Source organism: Tympanuchus pallidicinctus, unplaced genomic scaffold (genome assembly GCF_026119805.1).
Source record: "Tympanuchus pallidicinctus isolate F22 unplaced genomic scaffold, pur_lepc_1.0 scaffold9, whole genome shotgun sequence".
Taxonomy (NCBI): Eukaryota; Metazoa; Chordata; class Aves; order Galliformes; family Phasianidae; genus Tympanuchus; species Tympanuchus pallidicinctus.
In genome coordinates, this window is record NW_026294813.1 from 5387146 (window position 1) to 5415043 (window position 27898).

General features: G+C 36.7%; 1 protein-coding gene across 7 annotated transcripts in view; it reads left to right on the top strand.

Moving 5' to 3' along the window:
• The window catches only part of PDE4D (phosphodiesterase 4D), a 570552-nt gene that overhangs the window by 413312 nt on the left and 129342 nt on the right, over window positions 1–27898 (top strand). The window contains exon 1 of one of the 7 annotated variants that reach the window (XM_052670424.1): window positions 13654–13982. The exons of the other annotated variants lie outside the window; for them this stretch is intronic. Coding sequence (XP_052526384.1) covers window positions 13918–13982 — 65 coding nt within the window. The 5' untranslated portion in view covers window positions 13654–13917. Of the gene's footprint in view, window positions 1–13653; window positions 13983–27898 lie in introns of those variants that run through there. 7 annotated transcript variants of the gene reach the window in all.

The window sequence follows — 27898 nt, forward strand, 5'->3', positions numbered from 1 at the left end:
TTGTGGCAATGATGTAAAGCACTCGAGAGCATCTACCTTTGATGTCTTACAGATCTTACCCTGAATTTGGTGCAGCATCTTCATTTTTGCCTTTATAGCTGACAGCTTAAGGAAGTGAAATTATAATATACTGACAGTAACTTTATGTCTCTCTATATACTTAAAAAAGGGATTTTTTGATTATTTTTTCTTTAGACTTTTTACATCTGTAGTTTAAGAGCATTTTCATATTCAATATTTTTAGTTACAACCTAAATAACTGTCTTTCATTATATTTATTATCTGTTCCTGTTTTTTAATTGAAGTAATTACAGAATTTTGCTTTGTTTCTAGATTATATTCCTGGCTACCAAATTGCTTGCTTTAGTTACCCACTTTCTGTTTGTTCTGTCTCTGTGTATACATAATATTACTGCAATTTGATTTACAGTTAATGGAGTAAGGCATTGTAGAGACCATAATTTATGGAAAAATTTCCTTACTTGGCAGATAGATAAAGAAAATGCTGTGATAATTTTGTGTAATGAAAATAATCTTGTGACTTACTTCATCTTTGTCAATATACTTTTAATTTAAAATTAAAAATATTCTGATGTCATTTTTCATCTGCAAATGTTGAGTTGCATGGTAGCACCTGCAGACTCAGAACTGCAAATTAAGAAATGAATAACTACAGAAAGTTAAGAGGAGTCTAAGAATTAACTTTTACAACTTTAATCTCCGTATTTGCTCTGGCTATATTATAGGAAAATATGGGTCAAAGGGATTGGGGAAGAAAAAACTGTTAAGGAGGGAAAAAGGCATTCAGATGAAAGAAGTGATGCAGTGATATCTGAACACTGTCTAATCAGTGATTAGAAAATTATACATTATACTGCTACAGCTCAATTATTTTATTTCTCCCATTACTAGGAATTAAATAGCTTCCCAGCTACCTAGAACCTTTCAACCCATTATACCTCTTTTCAGCAAAACAAGATTTTCACTGCTCTTTTGGAGCAGTGTTAGGGTCCCTGGTACTGACAGTCTGTCCCACTGAGTTATCCACGTGGATGCAACTTACACATTTCAGATATATGCTCACCTTTTCTGAATATAGATTACCTTCAAATTATTTGTATGGTAAATAACTGTAATTTGTTTAATAGCCAGGCATAGCTGCCCCACACTGCCAGTAGCAACAAGCACCTTGATGCAGATTTAGATTTAAGTCACCAAATAGCTTTATGTGATTTTCTAAGTAAAACTTTACAGAAAATATCTACCTGTTTTGTACACAAAGAAGGCAGGCTAGTACTGCTGCCACACAAAAAGTTTCTTTTATGAGCTTTTGTATTCATAATATTTTTAAGCTTCCGTATTAGCTCTGTGTCTCTCACAGACACTTTGACTGCAGAATTTATTTCACTTCTTTTTCTAAAGAACACTCACATGGTGACTGCCATATCAGGACATAGTTTTGGTCGTAGCTCTTGCTGACATGTAACTGTAAAAAATATGTGCTAGTAACTCCTTCAACAAAATTTAATCAAAAGTAGAGCAAAAAACAAGCAACCAAATAAACAAAAAACTAAAGATGCTATAAAGAAGATATTTTGAAATGAAAGAAATACAATTTCAGTAATGTTGCTGGGAACTTAATTTACATATTTAAATGTTTTATTGTGCAGGTTACCAAAATGACCTGCAAGTGTTGACACTCCCTGGGATATTGACTCATATGACGAAAACAGCAATTGTTTGCTCCTCACGTCCCTTGCGTCTGTACATTTTAAAGCAATAGGTGCTTAAAAGCAGTACTGTTTGAGTTCCTTCCCTCTTTGAACCAGTGCAAAGTTATCTAATCAATGTTGTAAAAATTCAAGTCTTGTAAACATATTACCGTCAAACCCTGCATTTAATCTTCAATCCTTACGAGGTGATATGGAAAGCTAAGTTTTGTTGTTTCTGCTTTCCATTTTTATTTCGAATACCAAATTTCTACCGAATTTTTCCTCTCCAAAAGGAAAAATTCTGAAGGACAAGATAAATAGGCAATGCAGTATAACTGTAGGGCACTGTTCAGTGTTGAATATTTCTAACCTTACTATACAGAAGCCAAGCATGCTATAAATACAAATCTACATAATATTCATCATTTGGCATGCTTTCAAGCTCATGAAGAGTCTTGCGTAGCACACTGCTCTTACTCTAGTGTATTAGCCTGAAGCGTAGGGAGAAATTTTCAGAAATTGGCTCTTTGACTTCCATTTATTTTGGCTCATCTTTGCCTGTTTAGTTAGATCGTTAATATACAAAGTAGTTAAATGTTAAACAAAGTGATTTTAAAAAATAGAGATACTTAGTAATAATACTGGCAAACTTACAGTGAAAAATGTTTTCCAGGGTACATGTGAAATCATACTGACTGAACTGAACATGAAGATGAATGGTAGAAAACTGACATACAACATTAAAAAATTCAGATTGCTTAAAACCGAAGAAAATAGCTTGACTTCATTAGGCTTAGAACATCAAAGGGAAAAAAAAAAAAAAGCCATTCACTATTGAAGAATTTTAATTAAATATTTGCAAAAAATTCTGTAAATTATTTTCATGTAAGCTGATATATATATATTTAGAGAAGTTTCTTTTTAAAGTAGTTTTGTGTATAATTTAGAGTGGCAATTAGAAGAAAATAAAAATGTATGATGATTTTTGCATTTCAGTATGCTTTATTTTTTAATTTTCGTTTGAAGGTCAAATGGAGAACTGAAGGAAAAACATTTTTGAGGAGATCTTTTATAAGAGAAGTTTAAAGGGGTTATGAAATTTCATAGAGACTTTTTCCCTGCACACAGAATTTGCATGAAAAACACAAAGAAGTGCTTGAGAAAAGAACAACAACAACAAAAAAGGGAGCTGAACCTTCTATTATCAGAATAATGCCAGTTGTAAGGCAAAGTATTAGAATAGAAAAATGTAAACGACTTCAGGGAAAGAAAATGAAAATTAAATAGAAAAAGTACCATGTAGGAGAAAAGGAGGAAGAACTTAGGGACATGCAGATGCTATTATACTGCTGAAGCCGCAGGTCAGGAAGAAGTGGCAGTTTTTGCCTTGGAAGTGGGGATTCCAGACAAGTCCGGCTGGGAGGAGGTGGTGAGAGTTTGTTTGACAAATCTGGGAAGACTGATTCTTGGAAATATTATCCAGTGGAAGTGAGGATGTTTGGGTATATTTTGGCTAGGCCAAAACAGAGGATCAAAGCTAAAATTATTGTAGGATGTCATAAACAAACGAAAGTGGTATCCATGTGACTTAAAAAAATGAAGTAATGCTCATTTGAATCTCATCTGCTTGTAAGGAGTTATCAAAAATAATGGCAGAAATGCAGTTGATGAAGTGAGGTAAGAATGCTGCTTAATGACTCCTTTAATAAAAAACAATTAAAAATATTTTTATAGTAATGGATAAGAGAGAACAGGGCTAAGGAATTATCTCAGAAGGAGATGTAAGGTAAAACTGAGAGAAGAAAGCAAGATTTCATTGAGACTGCAAGTAGAAATATGAGAGGAGAGGATGCTGAGTGTGAAAGAATTTTTAGAATCAGGGATTCATTTCTGGCTTTAAAATATGTCGGAGCTCAAGGAGAATGAAAATAAGATTTGACCAGGAGGAGGTCATTTGAAGCACTGTTTGATGTAAGAGCAAATTAAAAATACTGAGAATCTTTGAAGTTTATTACAAGCAAATTGTAAAAATTTTAAGGACAAAACTGATAACTATTTTAAATGGTTGTGGTTTCCAGTTATCAGTTATGATAATTAATGATTTTATACTGAGTAACAATTGTGATCATGTAACTGTTCTTTAGAAGAATCTGTAAAGATAAGCTTTCAAAAAAAATCAACCACAACAATTTATTTTGTTGGAAAGAGCATATTTTTACAAAAAAAAAATACCTTGAGGAAAAGCTACTTTAAATGTGTTTTTTAATTTATAAAGGAATAGAGATATAAGTGTCATGAATTTTCCTTGAAATGATAATTTAATATTTAGTTTTTCTTTGTTTGTTTCTGAGAAAGTACAAATTAAAAAAGAAATGAGCTACTTGGTTAACCATATTCTCTTAGAAGTACTCTTTTGAAAGAAAAGAAGTCCAGGACCCTTAATTGGTTTGAAATATTATTGGTTGTCATTTAACATAATCTTCAGTAGAATAATGGTCTTTCAGACATATTCATCACAAAAGGGAAATGAGCAGGTAACACTTCCCTTTGCAGTTGTAAAATATTTTTAGAAAATTTGGTGTTTTAAGTTTGATGAGTTGCAAGCCTTATTTAAAAAACATATTAAGAAGGAAAAAGACCGGGTGCCTCTCCTCTTGATAGAATAGCAATTGTTTTTTTGCATTTAACACACCAGCAAATGACTATTAGGAAGTCAGCTGGATCAGATTCAGTGGTTAAAAATAGAGATAGCTCTGCAAATCAACTGCTAGAGGATTGCATCAAGAAAAGAGAGAAGAATCATTTGCTGTAGTAGAGAGTAATTATTAAAATATGTGAAAGGAAAACACTAGCTAAGTATCATGTAAAAGTGTGTTGATTTCAGAATTGCTTTTCCACATATAAACACGCTTGTATGAAAAAAAAGCTATTTAATGTACTGAGCTATAATAGATTTTCAAGAATTTGATGACACATGAGGCATCTGTTTTATTCTGTTTTATTTGCCCTTCTAGACAAAGAGGAAAGGTGCACATTGTTAAACCAGTGTCCAGTGAAGTGATGCTGAAATACTTGCATCCAATTTCTGTGGAGCATATATGCACAGCATTAAGTTTTTGGCTACAGGCAACTCTGCCACTGCTGCTGACAATTTTTGATACTTATTTTCCAGGGTGCTCTGTTTATGCCTGATAAGTTGTTTAAGGGGGGAAAAATAACTCAGAAAAGTGGAACAGAGTTCAGACAAGACTAACAAATTTGCACTAAAATGGAAGGAAAATTAGGATTCTAGATGTCAGTGTATTCAGGAGAGTTCAGTCTTTAGTAAGATTGAGTGCTATGCATAGGTGACATACCAGATACATATATTCCTTTTCATCACTTTACTTCTACTCTGGGAAGCAGGACCCAAAGGGGAGAAGGTGCCACTGTCTTGACATTGCTCCTCACTCACTTCTTCCAAATGCAGAAAGATTAGGCCAAATGTTAAAATACTCCAAAATCTACATTTCTGTGAAAGCAAAAATTAAATCCTGTCTACTTTCAGTTAAAATGCTGCATGTAAGAAAGTCATGTGATATTTTTTTACCGTTTTTAAGAATTTTATCATGCACATTCCAAATCACTCATAATTGAGGTTTCCAGTGGCTTAGGCAGGTATCCCTTGTAGGCCACAAACAGATAGAGAGCTGTGAGGAGCAGTTCACTCTGTCTTAAAATAGATGTCTAAATCATGGAAATTGCCTGTCCCTGAAAGTACCTTTCAGAGCTGTCTATAAACAGAACTTAACTGACCAGCAGAAACCATGAACCAAACCTTCTGACAACTCGAGGCGAGTGAGAACATTCCTTTCTTGGTGCATCTCATTGTATCTCAGAGAATAATTCATGAGAAAAAACATACTCTGAATTTGTGCTCATAGAATGTTGTCTTACAAGTTGCCACATTTTTAAAACACATTACTACTTTAATCACAATTCTGAGTTTAAGAATTTTGTATTAAAAATGAAGCAAGTCTCCGTGTTCTGAGTGCTTATATAAAATGCATGAAGTTAATCTTTTTGTTGTCGCTCACTACAGCAACTAGATTAAGTCCTTGGAGCTTTCCATACCTGTAAAAATAGACAATAAATGTGATTAGAGAATTTTATACAGATTTCAGTGGATATTTTGGATTAATGTTTCAGTGGAAACAAAAAATGACCAGGAGGTGTAGTTCCTCTTCAAGAAAACTTTAATGACATAGTGAGTTATTTAATTTAACTTCCTCACATTTTTCTGAAAGATGTATAATGTTGTCCCTTTTATGGTTCTATGACTTTATGTCATTCAATCAAAAAAGAGTGCTATCCATGTCTGTCTCATACAGGTCATTGTACAGTACCTGTGGATTATAGACTATAGTGAAGAAAACCACTTTCCTCTCTTTTAGAAAACTGTGCAGATGTAAATACATGCAGCTTAAATTTGCTTTCAAGAAGACTTTTTGATTGTGTTAATTGAAATCTTCACAGCTTGCAACAAGACGAAAGCATTATGGGAACAAATTCACTTTAGAATATGTGTGGTAGGGGAATGCAGTTTTGTTGTTAGTGGTAGATTTTTTTGTTCTGCACAAGATAAATTATCTTCAGAAGTGCCTTGATAATAAAAGATTTGCTACCATGTGTAAAACTTAGGTGCATCTGTAAATTTTGAAGTTATATATATAAGTTTTGTCTTCTTGAAATCATGGTATATTTTGTACTCTTGAAATAAAACTATGATATCTTCTTGAAATGGTGGTATCCCTAAGTGTCTCCCAGATGTATCTCCCTAGGTATTTGAATGATAGTAGCAAAAAACTACCCCATTCTTCTAAAAAGGAGTGAAGTTAATCCTACAAAATATTATTTGTTTATTATTCTTACTTAGCAGTAACTTTGTCCAAGATCAGCACAAATTATGAAATTTTTGTAGAGGGAATACAATTCTTACTATAGTCTCTGACCATGATGAGTAGTCCCTGCATAATTTACCAAAAGGAAAAAAAAAGAAAAGAAAAAAAGTTAGTCTTTACCATTTCTTTTTATCCAAAAAGATTGATGTATTTGACTTGGAAAACTCAGCTACTGGTTAATTCTGCACTGACAAGTTTAAGCAACCTATGCTTATTTTTTAAGCAGCTGTTTGGCTAAGACGCTGTAATCCAAGTCTGTGTCTAGCAAATAGTTGCTAATGAGCTATGAACCCTTGAAAAACAGAAGGTATGATGGAAACATCAATAGATTTTACCTCTAAAAGCATAATTACCTCTGTAATTATTGCAATATGTCCATTTAAAGCTGACATGACTGTATTTTTATAATGCAAACTACGTTTTTATAGTTATATAGAGTTTGAATATCTGTTCATGTGTGTATGTCTTATTTAAATAGAAGAAAAAAAAGCCTAATATATTAGGGAGCCTTAGTTCAGCTCAAGTCCAAAGTCTTCCTGTGGTCTAGTATTTAGTTATAGTTTACTGACTGTTTTCCATTGTTAATCCAATGTTTGCAGTTAGCTTCCAGCCTTAAAATTTGACCAAACCATAGCCCACAGCCATAGATAATAGTGTTGGTTCATGAACTCACAATATTTTCCTAGAAAGTAGAGTCAGAAAAAATATTTTTTTTTATTCCTAAAAATGATACCAATTTTTTTTTTTTTTAATTTCTAGCAAAAGAAGCTTCACACAGGTACTTAGATTAACAGTGTTAAGCTTCTTTGTTCTGCAACTGAACCTAACTGATCCATTATAATCAGTTAGTAAGAAATTATTAATCTCCAAATACATCACAGAATGAATTAAATGAGAATTTAGCTAAAATAAAGGCAGAATGATGGAGGGATGTATTTTCACTCTAGCTGATCAGGAACCTGGCTTCTGCTACATTGGGAAGTGAGAGACTGTAAGTCCTCTCCACAATGCAAGCCTCAACTGCTGTTCATGGCACAGCACAGGCAGCAACACCACACAGTTTTTAGTGGATACTGCATCTGAATATCCAAAACCAAGTTATTGAACCACATATTTGATTTAACAAGACCAAATTCCAGGTCCCAAATGCTTGGGGTGAGGTGGCTGTTAAGCTGCATGGAGCAAAAGGATCTGGGAGTGTTGATTGATTCCCAGCTGACCATAAGCCAGCAGTGTCCCCAGGAGGCCAAGAACACCCATGGCCTCCTGGCTTGTATCAGAAATAGTGTTGTCAGCAGGAGCGGGGAGGTGTACTCAGCTCTGATGAAATTGCACCTCAAATACTGTGTCAGATTGGAGCTCTTTGTAGAATCACAGAATAATAGAATGGCGTGGGTTGTTAAGAACCTGGACCTCAAAGATCATCTAGTTTCAACCCTCATGCCACAGGCAGTGTTGCCAACCACTAGACCAGGCTGCCCAGAACCACATCCAGTTTCTTCACTGCATGAGGCTCTTCACTACACAAAAAACATGGAAGCCCTGGAACATGTCCAGAGAAGGAGAGCTAAGCTGGTGAGAGGTCTGGAGAACAAGTCTTAGGAGGAGCAGCTGAGAGAACTGAGATTATTCAGTCTCTAGAAATGAAGGCTCAAGGGAGATATTATTGCTCTCTACAGCTGTATGAAAGGACGTTGAGGCGAGATGGGGGTCAGCCTCTTGTTTCATGTAATTAGCAATAGACTAAAGGGAATGTTGCACCAGGGGAGGTTCAGGTTGGATATTGTGAGAAACTTCTGGCTGCCCAGAGAAGTGGTGAAGTCACTGTTCCTGTTTAAGAAACATACACATGGTGCTTAGAGACATGATTAGTGGGCGTGGCGGTGATGGGTTGACTGTAGGACTAGATTATCTTAGTGGCCTTTTCCAGCCCTAATGATTCTATGAGTCTATGAAAAGGTATCATGGCAGAGTGCCACAGGCCTCATTTCTGGTCTTCTTTGCAGTGTGTGGAGTTTTAACTGCTTGAGTGTGGGTAAGCCCTGGTAGAACATGTAGTAAATTTATTTACTCTGTAATCACTGAGCAAATAAGATGTATTTATTCATAAATCAGGTAGTTTGATCTAGGCAGCTAAGTGTAAGAGAATATCGGAGGGAAATGTTACTGACTATATTTTTTCTATGCCCTTGGGTTTGTCTTTTTCATGGAGTCACAGAATGTTTAAGATTGGAAGGGAACTCTGGAGGTCATCTGGTCCAACCACCTGCTCAGCAAGAATGGACACCCAGAGTGGGGCCACCTAGAGCACATCAGTTGTTTTGTTGTTTTATTTTTTCATTCTTAAGGGTACCTAGTTGTGAATATTAACATATTTTTCAGTTGTTTTTAATAGACAATGATATATAGCTCCTTCCTCTTCAATGTGTTAGCTTCTGTCTGGAAGGAATATGATGTTCCTTAGAAATGAACAGCAGAGTTTAATCTTCTGGCATTCTGTCAACACCCTACAAAAGAGTATTTTTGAAATCATTTGTTATGTTGAGCAGTAACAATTCTGAAATGTCAAAAGTTTCCTTTTCTAATTCTATGGCTAATTCTTATAAGTGCTTTTCTGAACCAATACTTTCATTACTCTTTCTCAAACCCACCCAAGTACAGGTAATATAAGAACATCTTGCTCATCTTTTCTGTCCTTCAATCTTGTACTGCCATTCAGAATATAAGAGGATAACCTAGTGCTGCGAATTAACTAGGATGAAATGCACAACTCACAGTTAGCAAAACTGACTAGTATAGTTAGTGAGGAATTGTTTTGCTGTTGTGAAATAAATGCTCCTAGATATTGGAACGGTTAATTTCAGGTCTCAATACCTGTTTGCATACTGAAAGCTATTTCATGTAGATATGAGGAAAAGAAAGGAAGGATAGAAAGTATGTCCAAGACTAGCTGCAAGAGCAGTTGAACAAAATTCAGTGTGGCACTGAGTGAAAGAGTTTAGTTCCAGGTTTTAGAGGAACTACAATTATCCTATCTGAAGTAGTATCATGAGGAAACCAAGGCTCCACATCAACAAGTAAAGGTGTGTCATTAGCCAACTTTACTTGGCTGATGTGCATTCCAAATAACATATTTACAAGCCCAGTCACTATTTACATGATGAGATTTTATTTTAGTCTTCCAGGATTCTTTTTTTCCTAACACACTGACAATGTCCCTAAGTCTCCTCAGACAATGTATATATATTAGATACACCAGAATTTTTCACAACCAGGAAAATGGTATCAGTCGTTGCAGGTTTAACTACAGTGCTAAACTCAAGTCTTACCAAACTACAGGGGGTATTTGTTTTGTCTTAATAAGGAGAATTGTCTGTTTCTTCAAGTTGTATACAAAAATGACAATAACCTGGCACCTGCAGCATTCTTTCAGTGCTTTGGTGTCTGGATGCTTGTTAAGCAGCAAACAAGAAAGCCTAAACTCAGAGTGGTTAAGAAAGATTCTCCAGACAAAAATGTTCCCAAACACAGAACAAAACAATTCAACCTGTGTCTCATTCCCTAAGCCATGTTTTTTCCAACCTACGTTAATTTTCAATTTTGTGTAATTTAACACTGGTTTTTAGTTATTAATTTCAGAATGAGAATTAAGAAGCAAGCATCCTCAAAGTGACTTGAATCCTGCACACATTTTATTATCAATGTCTTAATTATTTCTCTATCTTTTCTTCTGTAGACACTGACTATAGTCAAAATATCAGTCACCAGATAAACACAGATAATAAAGACTGTTGCTTTTACTGTTAGCATATGTAGCAGGACTTAACAGCTTCAACTTTTGGTATTCTCTTTATCTGACAATACTTTTTCCTTGTTTTCATTATGCAGTGAATGCTTGTATTAATTGTGATGGCATTCTAACAAGAGCTTAGTCCAGTTTTTTTTTCCTCTTTTTTTTTATCTCTGTCACCCTAAAAAAGGATTCCAAGTAGTAAAAGAAATACTTTTTTATTAATTTTAATACTACAGAATTCTGTGTACAAATCCAATGCTAAAATGTCTGTTTGTCTAAAATATGTGCTTGTGTTAACGAACATTACATATCTTATATATACATCTCTAAAACTGTGCACATCTGCTAATAAACAAGTGTATGATAGTGAATACACTTACACAATTCTCTTCTTTAAAATAATTTTAATCTTGGATTTTTGGATTTAATATCATAAAATGCAATAGCTCTTACTTAAAAAATATTGTCTGGGAAAGAAAGAATGCCTGCAATGAACACAGATTTTTCCATCTGCCGAGAATTGTCTCAGCCTTTACAATGAAGTGGATCTGACACTGAGATTTCTCATATCTTTGAAAAGTTTCATTTACTTCTGCTGATGTCTTCTTACTATTAAAAAAAAAAAAAAATTAATTCATTACTTCCGTAATGAATTTTCCACTGCTATCAGACTGGAATGGCTGTATATCTCTTTACTTCCTTTATTTCTCTCAGTCTCTCACAATTTGAAAAATTATGTTATTTGACCCCATAGCAAAGCCTTGGACCTAAAATAAATGATCCACCATCTTTCTCCTCTGTTTAAATCATTTACATAATCACCATTTATATTAATGTTAACACAGGCTTTTTATATGAATTATAAGCTTTTGCTCATATTTTGCTGAATTTGTTCTAAAAGTTCCCCTGGAAACCTCTCTAGAAAATTTTCTCTTTCTCACTCTATTAAATGCTGAGTTCCTTGCAAATAACTTTTTTCACAAATGGACCTGGAAAGACACGAGCACTCAAGGACCATGAGTTCTCCCTTCTACAGAAATTTGTTTTTCAGGAAATCCATGCTGAGAACAGGCTCTGATTTGACTGCTTGGAATATATTCGCAGTACGATAGTACTATATATTATGGCTTCTGTTCTGAAGTTGACAGGCACTGGAGGACTGAAGTTTATTTCTACAGAACTAATGAAAGGAGCAAAAAAAAAAAAAAAAAAAAAAATCATATTAGTTGTTTTTTAGTGTTTTATCTCCACTGATGATCAGATATTTTTGAACCTGAAACTGAACTGAAAAGCATGAGCAGTATATACTTAATACATAGCTACAGTTAGTTTATTGTAGTATAGTAATAATTAGTGTATAAATATGCTGCAGTGTACTAGTAGTTATATTTGTATTAACTGTAAGTAGGAGGCAGCAGTGAGACACTTCTGACAAAAGAAAGGATCCTGTGATACCTAATGCATGGTGCAGCAGAAATTATCCCTGAATATTCCATTCCTTTATGCTACTGTGAAACCATTTAGTGTACAGATCTCTTTGTCTTGCATGTGTTCTTTTGTTGATATGGGAATCATGTTGATATTTTTCAACAATAAACAACCAGATGAGCTTAAAAAAAAAAAAAAAAAAAAAAAAAAGCTGCAAAATGACATATATGTTGTAATAGCCCAGAACCCCAATGTCATACCAATTCTCTTTTTCTTTCTGATCCATTCCATCTGTTTACAGAATAAAAAAGTTTCACAACATAGTGCCAGAATTTGAGTCCATTGTCACAGACATGTGCACACAGTGACAGACCCAACTGTTATTAAAGGTCCCCTGACTGTGTGACCCTTTGAGCTAAATTTATCACAGATGCTTTTTCCACCCTTTGAGGTTAACTTTTATGATTCTGCCGAACTCTTACAAAAGCTCCTGTGTTAACCAGTAGATAGTATTTGAAAGATGGATGCCAAAAAACATGAAGAACAGAGTGCTTAGCATGAAACCTTATTAACATTCCTTCTGCTGCTGTGGAGCACTTTATGTGCAGATGACTAGCACAAGCCTCCAGGGCAGTTAGGATCTTTCCTGTTGATATACAGTGTAGTTTGTAAATGCATTTTATTGTACTGCTAGAAAGTGCAAAGGTTCCAGAGAGCTTTACACATTTTACACACATTTTTGTTTGATGAATGGTTTGAAATGTTAGTGCAGGACCTGTTCATCATGTTTTCCTTCTATTTGTCAAGTCTATGTACATTTTCAGAGTGAAATTTTTACTGCTTTCTTTCATTATTAATCAAGCTGCACTACTGTAGAAAGTAATACTCTTCAGAACTTCTTAACACTTTACAAAGGAATGGCTATTATGCATGTAACCACTTGTTGAACAATAACTCCGCTCTTTCAATTAAAAAATATACATATAACATAAAATAAAGGAAATTCAAAATGTATATTTTGTCTGCTCACTGCTTAGTTCTCTGCATGTTCATTTTTTCTCTTTTACCACTGAAATTGTCAAATTACAATAATATTTCCTCTAAGGAAGTAACTCTCAAGCCTCTATGGTAAGTTTTTGTCTAGATATTAAAAATGCAAGCTTGGCCATTTGTAATGCATAACTATTAATGTACTTACTATAACAGGAAAATATCTCTTTCTGCAGTACAGGAGAGAGTTCTTCAACCAGGCTGTTTTGTCCTTCACCAGTTATTAACAGTAGCTGTTTGTATGAGTGTTTGACTTTAACAGTCACGAAGGAATTTTATTTTTACTGAACTTCCCCCCCAGTGTTTTGAATTTCTTTCAGAGACAGAATGCTTTCTGGTTTGTGAAGTTAAACAACAGTACTTAACACAGTATATAGTAGAGGCAAGGGTTAGCAGGAAAAGAAAGGGAAGAATTATACTTTTAGGTAAGACTTTTAGTTAACTTGGAATGGAAGATCTTTGTTTCTTTCTTTACTCCACAGAGATTAATTTATCTAGCAAGTCTCCAAATGGAAATTCCCTGCAAGCTCACAAGCATTACTGTACCTTACATTCGTCTTTTCCTTTCGTTCTTTGTCCATCAACATTGTTTTTTTTTTTTTCTTTTTTTTTTTTTTGAATGTGATTGACCTTTAAACCTGTTGTTATCAGCCTGCAAGAAAGAGATAGAGACTCTTTTCAGCTGCCTTGTTTCCCATGTGACCTACAGGGAGAATAGATTCAAAATAGACTAGTTCCTCCCAGGGCAATACAAGGCAGAAGAGAAAAGCACTGTCATTTCCGAACAGCACAGTGCTAGAGTAAATTCAGTGTGAAAAAGGAAGGAGTTGCAGCGTGTCAGAATTCTTCCTCTGGAGCCGGGATTATTACAGGAAAAGCATGTGAAGGATTTTTAAGAAGAGGATTTTAAAAAACTCTTTGAAATGGAGTACTTGGAGCATTATAAGGACAACTGATGTTTGAATGCTAGAAAGAGTGGAGGAATTTTTCCAAAATGAGCATTGTTATGAAGCCAAGATCCCGGTCTACCAGCTCCTTAAGGACTGTCGAGGCAATGTGGTAACGTGTTTGGCTTTTTTTCTTTCAAGTTTCCTTTCCTAATATGGGGACACAGACCTGCCCCAGGAAATTCACAGGGTTTGATTTTGATCTGATAGATTTTGCACGGTTATCAAAGTTGTTCAGCTATTTCACAGTTAATAGTAAGAAAAAAAAAAAAAAAAAAAGTAGTTTCTTTGTACAATACTGCATGCGTAGTATTTTTTAATGAGAAGAGTTTTGTGTAGGTTTTTCCCATTTAGTAATCAGGTTCAGACCTTGCACTTTACAAACACTTTCTAAAAATCTTCGGTAATCTTCAGCAGCAAAGTTATTATAGTCAGCTTGCAGTTCTGGAGGCTGGAAAGCAGAACTAAGCTATAGTTTGCATGAGCTATTTTGAGAACCTTACATGTCATTTTGCTGCATAAATAGACCAACTGGTAAAGATAAGTGTCCTGGGAGGAGACAGTGGCATGAGTGAGAAACTGTGCTGTGTTATGGCTCACACATTTCCCTGCACTCTCTGCACAGAGGCTCGGTGGAGTAAAGCAGATTGTAATAGTGATCTGTGTGTGTGATTTTCTTGCTATTGGTTTCAGTTACCAATTGTCTTTAAGGAGATTTTCTTGAGGGACTTTATGCTTTGCATAGCTTAGCAAGGGCAGACAGGACAATTTTTTATGAGGTATGTCCTGGTTTTATGATTTTTGGTTATAGGTATTCCCCATCATATAAAATATATATAAAATAAATTCAATTTTCTCTTTCAGTATCTCCCACATTTTTTTTTCTTGACCTTTTTTTTTAATAAAGTCATTGTCATTTTTGTAAAAAAATAGCAGACTAATTGTTCATTACTTCATAACTGCTACAAAACAATATTTTAAAATACAGCCTTTGTTTAGACATGTGTCCCATGTGTTACTGTGGGATAGAACAGTAACTACATTCCTTTCTGAGCAAATATACTAAGTTAACATATTTTAAAATTAGCTCTTAGAGCATTATATTTCAGAGAGTCCTGAAATTAAATCATTCCAGTACTGTTGTTAAAGCTGGTAACTTTTTCCAAGCTGTTTTTTAACTGAAAATGTGTTTCAGCAAAAGAAAATGAAGCAACTGTAGTACTCCAGCTAAAGAATGCTCCCAGTTGTTCTCAAAAACTGCTAAGGAAGTGTTCTGCTGAAGCAACTGCAATAAAAAGTGTTTCCTTATCTTTATTAAAATGTAGTAAAGTAATAATAAAATGTCAGTGAACTGGATATGACTAAAGCGTTACGCTGTGCCACCACATAAAACAATTGTGTCTGGAAGTGTCACAATAAACTGTGTGTATCCAAGGTAGTGAGCTAAACTCTACGTACCATAATTATTACGTAAATATAATGCAAATGAATCACTATCTTCCTGATTAACTTATCTTCCTTTCAATTACATCTTTTTTTGACTGCTGACTGCTTCTATTGAGTTGTGCAGGGAAAGAAAAACAAAATTCTTTCAAAAGGAAAAAGAAAAGTCTCTTGTGCTGTATGTGCAAGCTAGTATGACCACCAGGTACTGTCTGAAATAGCTGCCCGTGTCCTTTTTTGCCAACGCCTTTAGCTAGCGCATTGATCTGGTGGGTGAGAATCCATTTTCTACTAACTGTTAATTGAGCGTCATTTCCTACCCTGCCATTTGGAAACATTACCTGAGGTCAGGACGTGTCTGAGAGGGAGATCCTTGAATCTGACTGGATGAGGTACATAGTGTTCTCTGGTGGCATGCGACTGAGCCAGGCAGGGCCTGCCTGCGTGGAGGACTGGAGGAGGAGCAGGTGGGGAAGGAGGGAGGGAGCCAGTAGCCCCTCCAGAGCCTCCTTGTGAAGAGCCAGCTGGTGGGCTGCACAGTAGTGGTCTCCAGCCACTTGCTGGCTTCAGCCTGGGGTTTCTGATCACCAGACCTGAGAGTCTATGAGTTTAGTTCTGTGTATCGTGCCATTCCCAGTGTGTGATAGGACAGAATACCAATAAAATTGTAACAGTATCACCATAATATTAAAATAAAATGCTTAGGTGCAGTTAGTGTGATAAAGGCAGCAATGCTGGTGGACATTCAGGGTGGGAGGCAAGGAGGGCTCCAGCACATAATTCTCCTTATCTGCTAGCATAGCAGGAGGAACCAGGATAAGGAGAAATGGAAGACTGCAAAAAGAAATAAAAATTGCAGCGGTTTTTTTGGAGCATAGGAATGAGTAGCAGTGTTGTACTATGAATATCCATCTTGGAATGGTTTGAGAGAAATGATTCTGGGATATTCATACATGGCAGTATCCCATTTGAAAAATGCTCCCCTGAAGAACAGAATCCAGGCTCCCAACATGCCTGTAAACCGGAGAGAGGATGGATGAAAGAGAATTCTCTATTCTCATTTCCCTGAAATCATATTGACCCTCTATCCAGAGCAAGAGAAGAACATTACTGTATATGGTAAAAACATATACTTTTCGGTATTAATATTTAAAAGCATCCAGAGGGTATCACCCACTATTAGTGGGTACACCAGCCTGCTCCAAGGAGGCTGTGCTGATGTTCCACTGCAGGGTCTACTGACAAACATGCATCTAAGACACCAGGGGAAACTTCACTGAGCACCGTAATGACGGAAGTAAATGTAGGCGGTTGCTTTTATGCAAAATAATGATATAATAATAATTCATTTAAGAACAATTACTTAATAATTTAATATGGCTTTAGTAGCACTGATTTCTGACTTCAAGATGCAGTTGTGAAGTGCAATTGGGAATGAGAACATTCCTGAATAACAGTCTAAAACCAGTAAGTGGTGGTACAGACTTCTCAGTGGCAGAAGTTGGATTTATCTTGTTGCTCCTGAGAAGAAATAACAACATAGTGTGGAGATTCACATTAATGTAAAACCTTAGGAGACAGTATTAGATAAGTATTTAACAGCGTTTTCTTGACTATTTAACACTGCAGAGTGTAGGAGGGGTAGAATGACCATGTGTTCCACCAAAACACATATTTTACTTTCTAAGGTTTGGGGTTTTTTTATTTTTTGTTGCTTAGATTTCTTTGGTGATATTTTTTTTTGTGCATAAATATTCATTTGGAGGAACTGAAATATGTTTTTGAAAACCTAAGAAAATCAAGCAAGTCAACTAAGTAGCCAGGGGATCTGGACAGAAGCATATTGACCAGATATTAGAACTTCTCTACTTTTTCATTATATAGGTAATTAGTAAAAAGATCTAAGAAGTATCAGTAATATTGTCAGCTTTTACCACAGTTCTTTCTGCAACATACCTGTTGCTTCTGGATTGGTAATTATCTGTTTACTTTGTGAGTTAGCCTTTCTCTGTCCTTACTTTTTATAACATACGCTAATTCATGCTTTCCTGGTTTTTGGATCTTACGGTTGCCTGATCTGCAAAGGGCACATACCAGCCTATCTTCCGCCCTCAGAGCAGAGGCATGTGGTGATTCAGTTTGTGGTAATCTACAGAACATTATATATGGTCTTATTTAACTCAGTGGGTGGGTAGCACTGTTTGTCTGTGATATCAGGAAGTTTAGAAGACTGGGAATTGCTGAAGGTTGTTGGAGGAAGCTTCTCAGGCTACAACATGGAACAAAACATTTTGAATGAGCTTTTCCTGCTTGTACCTTTATGTTGGAGATTCCAATAAAAGTTCTATCTAATGGAGATCAGAATATACTTGTGGCTTGACACCAGTGGACAGTGTTGTTTCTGGGGCAAAGAAACTACCACAGAATAATGAGATCCATCAGTGCTGACCTGAGCTAGCCACAGTGGCTTCCCAGCCTGAACATGGCACAAAATTAGACCTTGCCATGGGCATATCCCAGTCTTTTGACATGAAGAGGGGGTTATTCTATCATGCTGTCTAGCCTCAAATAGTTCAAATCCGTAGTTATTGCTATCTACTTATTGCTAGTATAAAGTTGATATTAGTCATAGAATTATAGAATTGCTCAGATTGGAAAAGACCTTCAAGATCATTGAGTCCAACCATGACCTAACCATTCTACCCTAATTCTAAAATCCCTCTGCTAAATCATGTCCCTGAGCACCACATCCAAATGGTTTTTAAACACATCCAGGGATGGTGACTCAACCACCTCACTGGGGAGCCTACTCCAGTGCTTAACAACCCTTTCTGTACAGAAGTTTTTTGTGATATCCAACCTAAACTTCCCTTGGTGCAACTTGAGGCCATTTCCCCTCATCCTGTCACCAGTGAGAAGATACCAGCCCCACTCTTGCTGTAAGCATCCTTTCAGATATTGGAAGAGAGCAATAAGGTCTTTCCTCAGCCTCCTTTTTCCCCATACTAAACAGCCACAGTTCCTTCGGTTTCTCCTTGTAGGGCATACTCTCCAAGTCCTACAGAAGTCTTGTTGCCCTTCTTTGGACCTGCTCCAGCACCTCAATGTCCTTTCTGTATTGAGGTGCCCAAAACTGAACACGGTACTTGAGGTGAGGCCTCACCAGTACAGGTACTGTACTGCCCCGAGTACAGGGGCAGGATTACTTCCCTAGTCCTGCTCTCCACACCATTCCTGATACAAGCCAGGATGCCGTCAGCCTTCTTGGCCACCTGAGCACACTTCTGGCTTATACTCAGCATCAGTCCATCAGTCTATCAGTACACCAAGATCCCTTTCCATCAGGCAGCTTGCCAGCAACTCCTCCCCAAGACTGTAGGGTTGCCTGGGGTTGTTGTGACCAAAATGCAGGACCTGACACTTGGCCCTATTGAAACTCATACAGTTTACCTTGGCTAATTGATCCAGTCTATACAGGTCCCTCTGCAGGGCCTTTCTACCCTCTGGCAGATCAACACTCCCTCCCAACTTGGTTGGCATTGGGCTTCTGTAATTACTGACTTTCAGACTGGCAATCCCAGTTTTGTGAAGATCAACAGCAAAGACAGGATATTCCTGAAGGAGTATTTGTCTATAGGACAGAGAACAGTATATAAATGTTACTGTGAATTATACTAGCAGCATGTGCACCGTTAGGATGTTGAAGAGATCAGGGTTTTGTATTCCTGCACAAGAGGAATGATTTTTTTTCTCTCCAGTATTATGTTTGTTTGCAGGAGGAGTTTGTCTGTTGTAACTGATGATATTGCCTATTTGTTATTACCATGGCTTATGAAACCACTGTGGAAGAAAAGTGGATTGAGACCTTGCTGGATTTTCAATTGCACTTTTAGTATCTAAAGAGGTTAAATATGGTCAATTTGGACAGATAAAAGCAAGCTACGCATGGGGATGCTATAGTATATATGCAAAACTGGAGGACTGGTAAATGCTGAACAAAGTCTATGAGCTAAAGATGACCTTTCCTGCAAGATTCTGACTTTGGTGCAATTCATAGCTGACTTAATTTATTATAATAGACTTTCATAAGCAGTATGGGCCCCAAATCATGAAGTTAGTAGAAGTTTGTGGTGGTGTATAAGCTTTTATTTATTCTCCCATTGTCTATCCTAATGAGGAAGCCTGACTGAGTTAAGCTTCACACTATTTGTCAGCATCATGCTATTTTCTACTTTGTGGTATGTTAAAATCATATTTTTATGAAATGAAATGAAAATTAATACTATTTTCTACAGTCAATTAAGGATGATGTTTATGGTGATCAGATGTCACTGGGGCTGATCAGTGTTCTCCCTAGCCTAATCTGTCTTCATCAAAAGAGGGAATTTGAATACCTACTCAACTTCTGCTGTTGCGTTAGGGTTATTATATATGAATCCTTGCCTGTGTGTAGATGTGTTGCCTAAAGTTTTTGGCTAATCTCTTTTATGAAATTGCTAGTACAGTTTTCCTCCACAGCCTTCTAACTATATTGCAAGCTGAGTGAGAAAGTGCTTTTTAACTGTGTTCCCAACTGGCATCCTGTTAGTTTCAACAGATGTCCCTCAGTTCTGTCATTATGGCATTTGGTAAAAGATACTGCATTCACTTGATCCACCATCTTCATGATTTATAAAGCACAGTCATAATCTCCTTAGCATTTTCAAGTCAAAACTGCAGAGTTGTAGCCTTCTTAGTCTTTCCTAATAAGGGTGCTGCTCAATCCAAGCCATTTTAGCTGCCAATCTTTTCGTTTCTTCAAACACGGCTATGTTCTTGAAATATGGAGACCAAACTGCACATATTACTCAAGGCTTGTGCACATCAAGGTTTTTATACAGTGATAAAATGAAGATTAGTTCTTTATTAAGTACCCTTACTTATCATGCCCATTAGCCTTTTGGTCTGTCACTGCAAACTGAGTCAGTGGTTTTAGAATTGTATCTGTTTTTCTTTTCAAGACAATTTCTTGGCATGATCTCATCTCTGCATTTTTGTACAGCTGAAGTATTAGCCTTGCCAACATAACATCAAATTACTTTAACATGAACGTAATAAGAACTGCTGTCTTGAAATAATGTTTTTTAAACAAGCAAAAGTATTGTAATCCACACCAGATAGAACAAATGGCAGTTTGACTCCAGCAAAGAAAGGGCACATACTCACAGATGCAGTATTTCAAGCCATATCAATCAATCCAGTAAAACGTACATGCTATTCTTCCCTCGCTGCATGCAAAGACATGATGTAGTTCTCTGCCATTCACTTTAGTGTCCAGCTATCCATGCTTAGTTTTCCTGGAGAGATGATTCTGCTTTTAAAGCATAGTTTGTCCTCAAATCTTTTCCTTCTGCACATATGCAGATTAACAGGTTGTGGGCAAAGCTCCATTTAAATTTAGCCAGACTGTGAGACCAGCAAGGATGAGGCACTTCATTTTCTATCTCTAGCATTACAAAAAGAATGCTGCAGGCGTCATGGGTGTCCAAAAACTTATTCACAGATCGTTCAGCTGAGGATAAAAAGTAGCCCAAGTTTTCAAATCTGGATCAATAATGAGGTATCTCCAAAAAAGTATTCTCCCATTTATTCCCTTTCATAACACCATGGCTGAACTAGTTGGCTGCAGTTTTTTTCTAAGATGAGGGGCACATTTCTTCCAACATGCTTTCATGAGAAGCACAGTTTCGGTGTAAGATATAAACAGATTGGATTCAGCACACCAGAACACAGATGGCTGCTATGTCTACCATGGCAGACATGAGTTTACCTAAAGTTGCAGTCTCACACCCTTAGTGGTCAGAAATACATGCTCTCAGGGTGTAGCTAATATAATTTATTTTAGACATCTGTCTCAGAAGAAGATGTGCTCTAGATGCCACATACTTTGTCAATGAAACCAATGAAAAATCTATTTACTTCTATTATGTACTGCTTGGCGTAATTCCAGGTATTTTTGGACAAACCTAACTCATACAGTAGCACAGTGAAATTCTCAGACCTCACATTTAAAAATTCAAGGCCCACTGATGATAGATAAGGTTATAAATTTGACACCAAAGGTTCAAAAATGAAAAGGTGAGGAAAAGATTGGTTATTTGTTTTTTACAACCTCACAATTTGAAAGACAATCCTGTCATTCTTGAATACTTACTTTTTGTTGAATACATGAAAGATAAGTAAAGAATCATTTCTTATTATATTCAGATATGTGGGCTGCATACCAAAACCTTCCTGCATGCAGGAACCAAAAGAACTATATCCATGACCAAGCAAGGGATAATAATATCCTCCAGATGGACCATACCATTTAATCCCAGGCACCACTACCCCTAGCAAGTAGAGAAGTCACATCTCCATTGCCAGTCTGCAAACAATTCTGTGCCCGTGGGTTTTCTGCTAGGTATAAAATATACCTGCAGTGGGACAGATACACCTAAACTGCTGATGAGAAACAGATTTTCAATCAGCAAATTCAAATGGAAGACCTTGCAGCTATGTTGAGACAACCCCCATTACAAATACAGTCTGGGGGGGGTGATAGGATTGAGCACAGCTCTCCTGAAAAAGACCCGAGCTGGTACTGGTGGATGGGAAGCTGGACATGAGCCATCAGTATGCCCTCACAGCCCAGAAAGGTGCAGAGAGTTCTTTACAGAGAGAGTGCTGAGGAGCTGGAGCACACTGCCCAGAGAGGCTGTGGATGCCCCATCCCTAGAGGTCAGGACCAGATTGGATGGGGCCATGGGCAGCCTGGTCCAGTACCAGATCTGAAGGATGGTAGCCGTGCCTGTGGCAGGGGGTTGGAAATTGATGATCTTTGGGGTCCCCTCCATCCCAAGCCATTCTATGACTCCATGAAAGTCAACCATATCCTGGGCTACATCAAAAGAAGTGTGGCCAGCAGATCAGAGAGGTGCTCCTGCCCCTCATAGAATCATAGAATGATAGAATGTCTTGGGCTGGAAGGGACCTCAAGGATCATCAAGCTCCAACCTTCCTGCCACAGGCAGAGCCACCAACCTCCACATTTAATACTAGACCACTAGACCATACTCTGCACTGGTGAGGCTTCACCTGGAGTACTGAATCCTGATGGGGAGTCCTCAATACAGGAGAGACATGGACCTATTGGAGAACATGAAGAGAAGGGCCACAAAAATGATCCAAGGGATGAAACAGCACTCCTATAAGAACAGGCTGAGGGAACTGGGCTGTTCAGCCTGGAAAAGGCTGTGAGGTGACCTGAGAGTGGCCTTTCAGTATCTAAAAGGGAGCTACAGGAAAGAAGGGAACAGACTGTGGAGATAGGACAAGGCAAAATGTTTCAAGCTCAAAGAGGATAGATTTAGGTTAAATATAAGGAAAAAAAATTTTATGGTGAGGATGGTGCGGCACTGGAACAGGTTGCTCAGTGATATGGTGGGTGCCCCTTCTCTGGAGACTTTAAAATGGAGGCTGGATCAGGCCCTGGGCAACCTGACCTAGTTGTGGGTGTCCCTGTTCATTGCAGGGGAGTTGGACTAGATGACCTTTAAAGGTCCTTTCCAACTCTAAGGATTCTAAGATTCTATAAAATAACTGTACATCTGGAGGACCATTCAGAAAATCTGGATTTTCATACCAACACAGATAGGTTCTCTGTGCTGTCCATGGGGCCATCTTCCCAGTGGCTCGCTAGAGAACCTCACTTCCACACATGCACATCTGTGAAAATCCATACTGTAAATCTTCTCCACATAATTTATAAATAAAATGCTTTGCAAGTTTCTCCAAGTTGCACTGGCAACTTTTTACAGAACAAAAAACATCTTTTTGTTTTGTTTATTTCTTCTTACTCTTGATTCATATGTGTATTTAATTCTCTTGTTTTGTATAAAGATGTTATGATAAGGCTTTTATCTGCTGAGGTTTCATGTAGATAGGAAAAAGGAAGTGCAGAGGAAGGATGCCTGATAGACTCAAATGCCATTTCCCATGTACAGTATAGATCACATCCAAGTCATCATTCTGAATTTGTTATGTCTGAAATTGCATTAAAAAAATGTTGGCAGATGTAGCCCTAGCTCACAGAAAGAAAAATTATGAATTAAATATGAGCATTTATAAGTCAAAAGGCCTGCATTTGCTGTAAAAGTGTAAGACAACTGTCTAAGCTACCTCTGACATATTTGGTAACGGTAAAATTGAACATATTCATTCATGAAAATTTACAATGAATGAAAATTCGAAGAAGCAAAAGAGCAACAGTAGTGTCAGTGTATCTGCTAGTGATATATCAGCAGACATTTTTCAGTAGTACCTGCCCCTTAAGTCTCTTTTTGTTGATGTTCTAATGTACTTGTTGGCTTACCAAACAGAAACCTACACAGAGTTACCCTAAGAAGGTCAGTAATGGACAGAGTGAAAACCAACATGCATTCTGTCAGACTGGAAATGGAATTAAGACCTGTAAAGGATCATTGCTTATGCTGGAGAACCAAGATGTATTTTCCACCTACTTCCAGTGTAATGCAAGGTTGCTTGTAAGCATGTCCAGTGATGTGAAAGCAATTAAAAATGTACAAAGGACTGCTCCAGTTGAACGTGCTTTTGTAAAATGCAGCTTCAAAGCAGTTTGTAGCTAGGCACATAGTCTGAGAGGAGCATTTAGCAGATGTTGCTAAATGCTAAATGCTTCAAATTTTTTCATGTCCCCAGTTTTAAAATGGTGTGAATTCTGAAATTGAAATGTCCCACAATTATGTAATAATTTAATTTCCTACTTTTCTTATTATCTCTTAACCCCCTGGAAGTCAAACCATTTGTACAATATACTTTGCTATCTCAAATAGTCTGTACTCAAGCAATTCCTGACTTCTTGTTTATTTGGGAACAAATCTTGGTTTAGATGGAAGAAACTGTATACTATATCTTCAGCTTATTTACAGCATCAAACAATTGGGCTATTGGGTTTGGATTTCCTTTGTTTCCTGCCCTACAGTCTGGCTCTTTTTCCTTTTTTTTCTAAATTCCTTTGGATTTATTTACCATTACTATCCACTGTTTCACAACTCATTTTATTAGTGATTCTGAAAAAGTCGTCCTAGAAGTGATGATGCTTTTGCTGTAAAATGTGACTGAGAAGAGGAATTGTGTGCACGTCAGGAAGTACTGTGATTTCATGCTTTTCAGTCTGGAAAACAGTGGTGTTTCCCTGACTTCTTTTCTTAATTAATTCAGTAACATAGACCTGTGAATCAGATAATGGGATAGTGGGCATGTGCCTTCTGTGTCACAAGGGAGAAAACTTTATGCTTAAATCACTTGGGCTGTTTTTTGGTCTGTAAGAGGCATAGTGATCATTTTGGCTGTTTTGTCCACTAATTAGTATTGTAAATCTACTCTAAATTTGAATTCTGTCCTTGTAATTTAACAAAGTTTTGTTTTTCTCATTTGAAATTTAGTATTTTTCTCTCAGCATCACAAGATACAAGAAAGCCTACAGTTTTAAGTATACTGAGAACTAATGTTTTGGCATTATTTCTCATTGTCAAGTGTCTGTTGTAGCAGCTACTGCACGAGATCAGAGGCATTCAGTGTCCAAAAAGTTCACCATAGTTACCTTCTCCCTTTCTTTATTATGTGCATATCCTGATTTGATACTTGTCTGTCATAAGTTGCTAGAAGTTTAAAACACAATTAAGTTTCACGGGAGAGAGAATTCAGTGGTTTGGAACCTGAGGATGATGAGGCTGTCTACTGGGCTGTTACCACAGACTATTAACAGGAAATCCATATGATATTCATCTTTTGTTTGTACTTACATGTAGAGGAAATCTGAGAAGAATCAAGGAGAAATACAGACAGACAACAACAAAATAAAGTAATCAAGTATTCAAGTGCAGATGTGCACAGCATGAAGGATCCTGTAAAAATCAGAATATTTTTGGAAGACATGATAAGAAAATGTATGGATCAAAGCCAATGGGACTACTGTTTCAAAAGTTGCTGGTGATCAGTGTTAGGAAGTACAATCCCATCATTAATGGCTTGTATACAATTAAATCTAGGCTGTGTTTGTTCTGAAGAAAACTATTCAGTTACTCTTCTTTCAGTGAGCCTAAAAAAGATGTGGCTGGATCAGCAGTATTGAACCTGTGCCCTTTCCAACCTAGTCCTCAGAAGTTTATTTTCTGATGCATCCTCTTGTAAATGCTGAATAAGCTGGCATATATTTTGGTCTTTGGTTTAATGGGCTTCTTACTCATGAGTCACCTCAGTGCTGTCTGAATTCCCTACTACTACAGAAAGATCTCTGCTTATCTATGTTTGTGTAGGACTCAAATGACGGTTTGTGTTTGATGCTTTTAAGCTCAGGACCTTTGAGAAAATGTAAAAAGATGTGACTCAGCTGATACTGGCACAAGGACTGTTTTATGCTTAGTAACTCTGATTCGTGACTTAGTAACTGACATGTATTTTCCATTATTTAAGGGCCAGAAATTTGAGCTGGAAAGATGCTAGGAAGTATTTTTTGGACCTCTGGTGGCAGAAGTGGTGGCAGCTTTCATAAAACCTCAGTTAAAATTATTTACCTCTTATTACCTTGTTTCTTCTTTATTGATCTGCTTGTAACTCACATGCTCACAGTTATATACATGCATATGAAGCCCTCCCAAATACAACTGACTTTCAGCTCTAGAGATCTAAGTTTCCATAAAGTTCCTGCTAGTGCTTATCAGCTGTTCCATCATTTGTCTTTGATTCATAGATAGTAATTACATTTGCATTTTTGGCAAGCAGAAAAATTGCAGCTGTGAAACAGTGTATTTTTCTTCTTATAATTTCCATTCTTGGAAAAAGCTGGAAATGTATAACTAAGAAAAGATGTTTTGTAAAACCATCAAAACTTAAAGTCTTGTCCAACAGCTTCTCCACCTCAGAAATGCATTCTTTCCTGTGTCAGCATGATGGCCTTATGACTTATTTGCTGATATTCTGCATTTGCAACTGTCACAATTATTTATTTCAACAGTAAAACATAATTCTTACATATGCTGTTGGTACCATTACAAGTTCCAGATGGGTGGGAAGCATGTGTTTTTATTTTCTAGATGACCAAAAATCAATTAATGTCTTAACCAGTCATTGTTTTCTTACTTGTTTGCTGATACAAGAAATGGGAGGTCCAATATGATTCCTCTAACTGAAGGGAAAACATTGTAACCCTTGTATCATTAAGATGACCAGCTGCAAACTACCTGGTCATTTCAAATACTAACCATGGTAATACTTGGGTGTTTGCTTCAAAATTAGAAATTATTTTAATTTAAATATTCCCTGGAAAAGAATGGCAAAATGGAGGAAAAGTTATTTTCCAGATCAAAATTCCTTGGAAGAAACTGTTGAAATGTAATAGTGAAACAAAAAGTGTTAATGAAAAGTGCCATGCATTTTCTAACTGAAGAAGAAAAACTAAATGCAGTCAGGTCTTAGAATATGCTTTTTGTCATTCCTTTATGAAAGTATTTGTAGACAGAGTTTTATTTGACGGAGATACAGATGAGCCAGAAAAGATGAGTTTGCTGGATATGGATCCTCTGTTAGATTTCATTTCCCTTCTGCACACACATATCCAGTCCATTCCACCTTTTCCTGCTGCTGTATATTCTGTACCATGCTGTGTTTAACTATAATAGTCTTGGTAAACAATGACTTTCAGAGCAGAATTCTGTGACATTGCTGTATTGTCTCTGTGCAGCTCAGGAACAGTGTCTGGTTTCACCTTAACTATTGGTTTCCTTAAAGTTCAATTAGCCTCAGATACAGCATTCATTGAAGCAAAAGAAGAGGCTCCATTTCTTGAAGTTTAGCTTTGCAGAGTCAGCTCTTGTGCAATGCTATTTATTGCAGCTGGTTGGAAAAAAAATTAAATCCAGCTTTGCATAACAGATGGAATATAGAGACAATGGAAAATAATACTGTGTAAAACAATAGTTCACGAAGATTACACAGTGACAGATATTCCCACTACTTTTATTTCTTTGTTCTCAGGTATCAAAGAATTGCATGAATGCTACTATTGAAAGTACAAGCAACTCTGTACATTAAAACATTTTATCAGGATTTTGTTTTGCTTTAACCAAGATCTTTGACTCAAGCATTCTTGTAGTAGTTCTCTAAAACTGTACAAAGCCATGAACATTCTGTAAAGATATGCCTATGTTTCTAAATTGCAGTCATATTTTTATGCTTAAGTTTATTAGTGCAAAATACATTGGCATTTCACTTGTGCTACTTCGTTCACACAAGGCCTGGTAGAAACAATGTCGGTCTGTATTGTCTTCACTTTCAGCATACAGAGGAAAAAAAAAGTCAAAGAATATATTGTACCTGCCTGTTTAATTGTCTGTCGTTTTAATAGACCATGTTTCTCATGGAAAGGCAGGTTCTAGTGTGTCAGCAGAGAGCCACGTCTGGAAGGAAGAAACAAACAAAAAAAAAAATGTAGGAGAGGAAAATATGAATGTCAAGATTTCATTAAGACAGAACTGCCAGATTCCC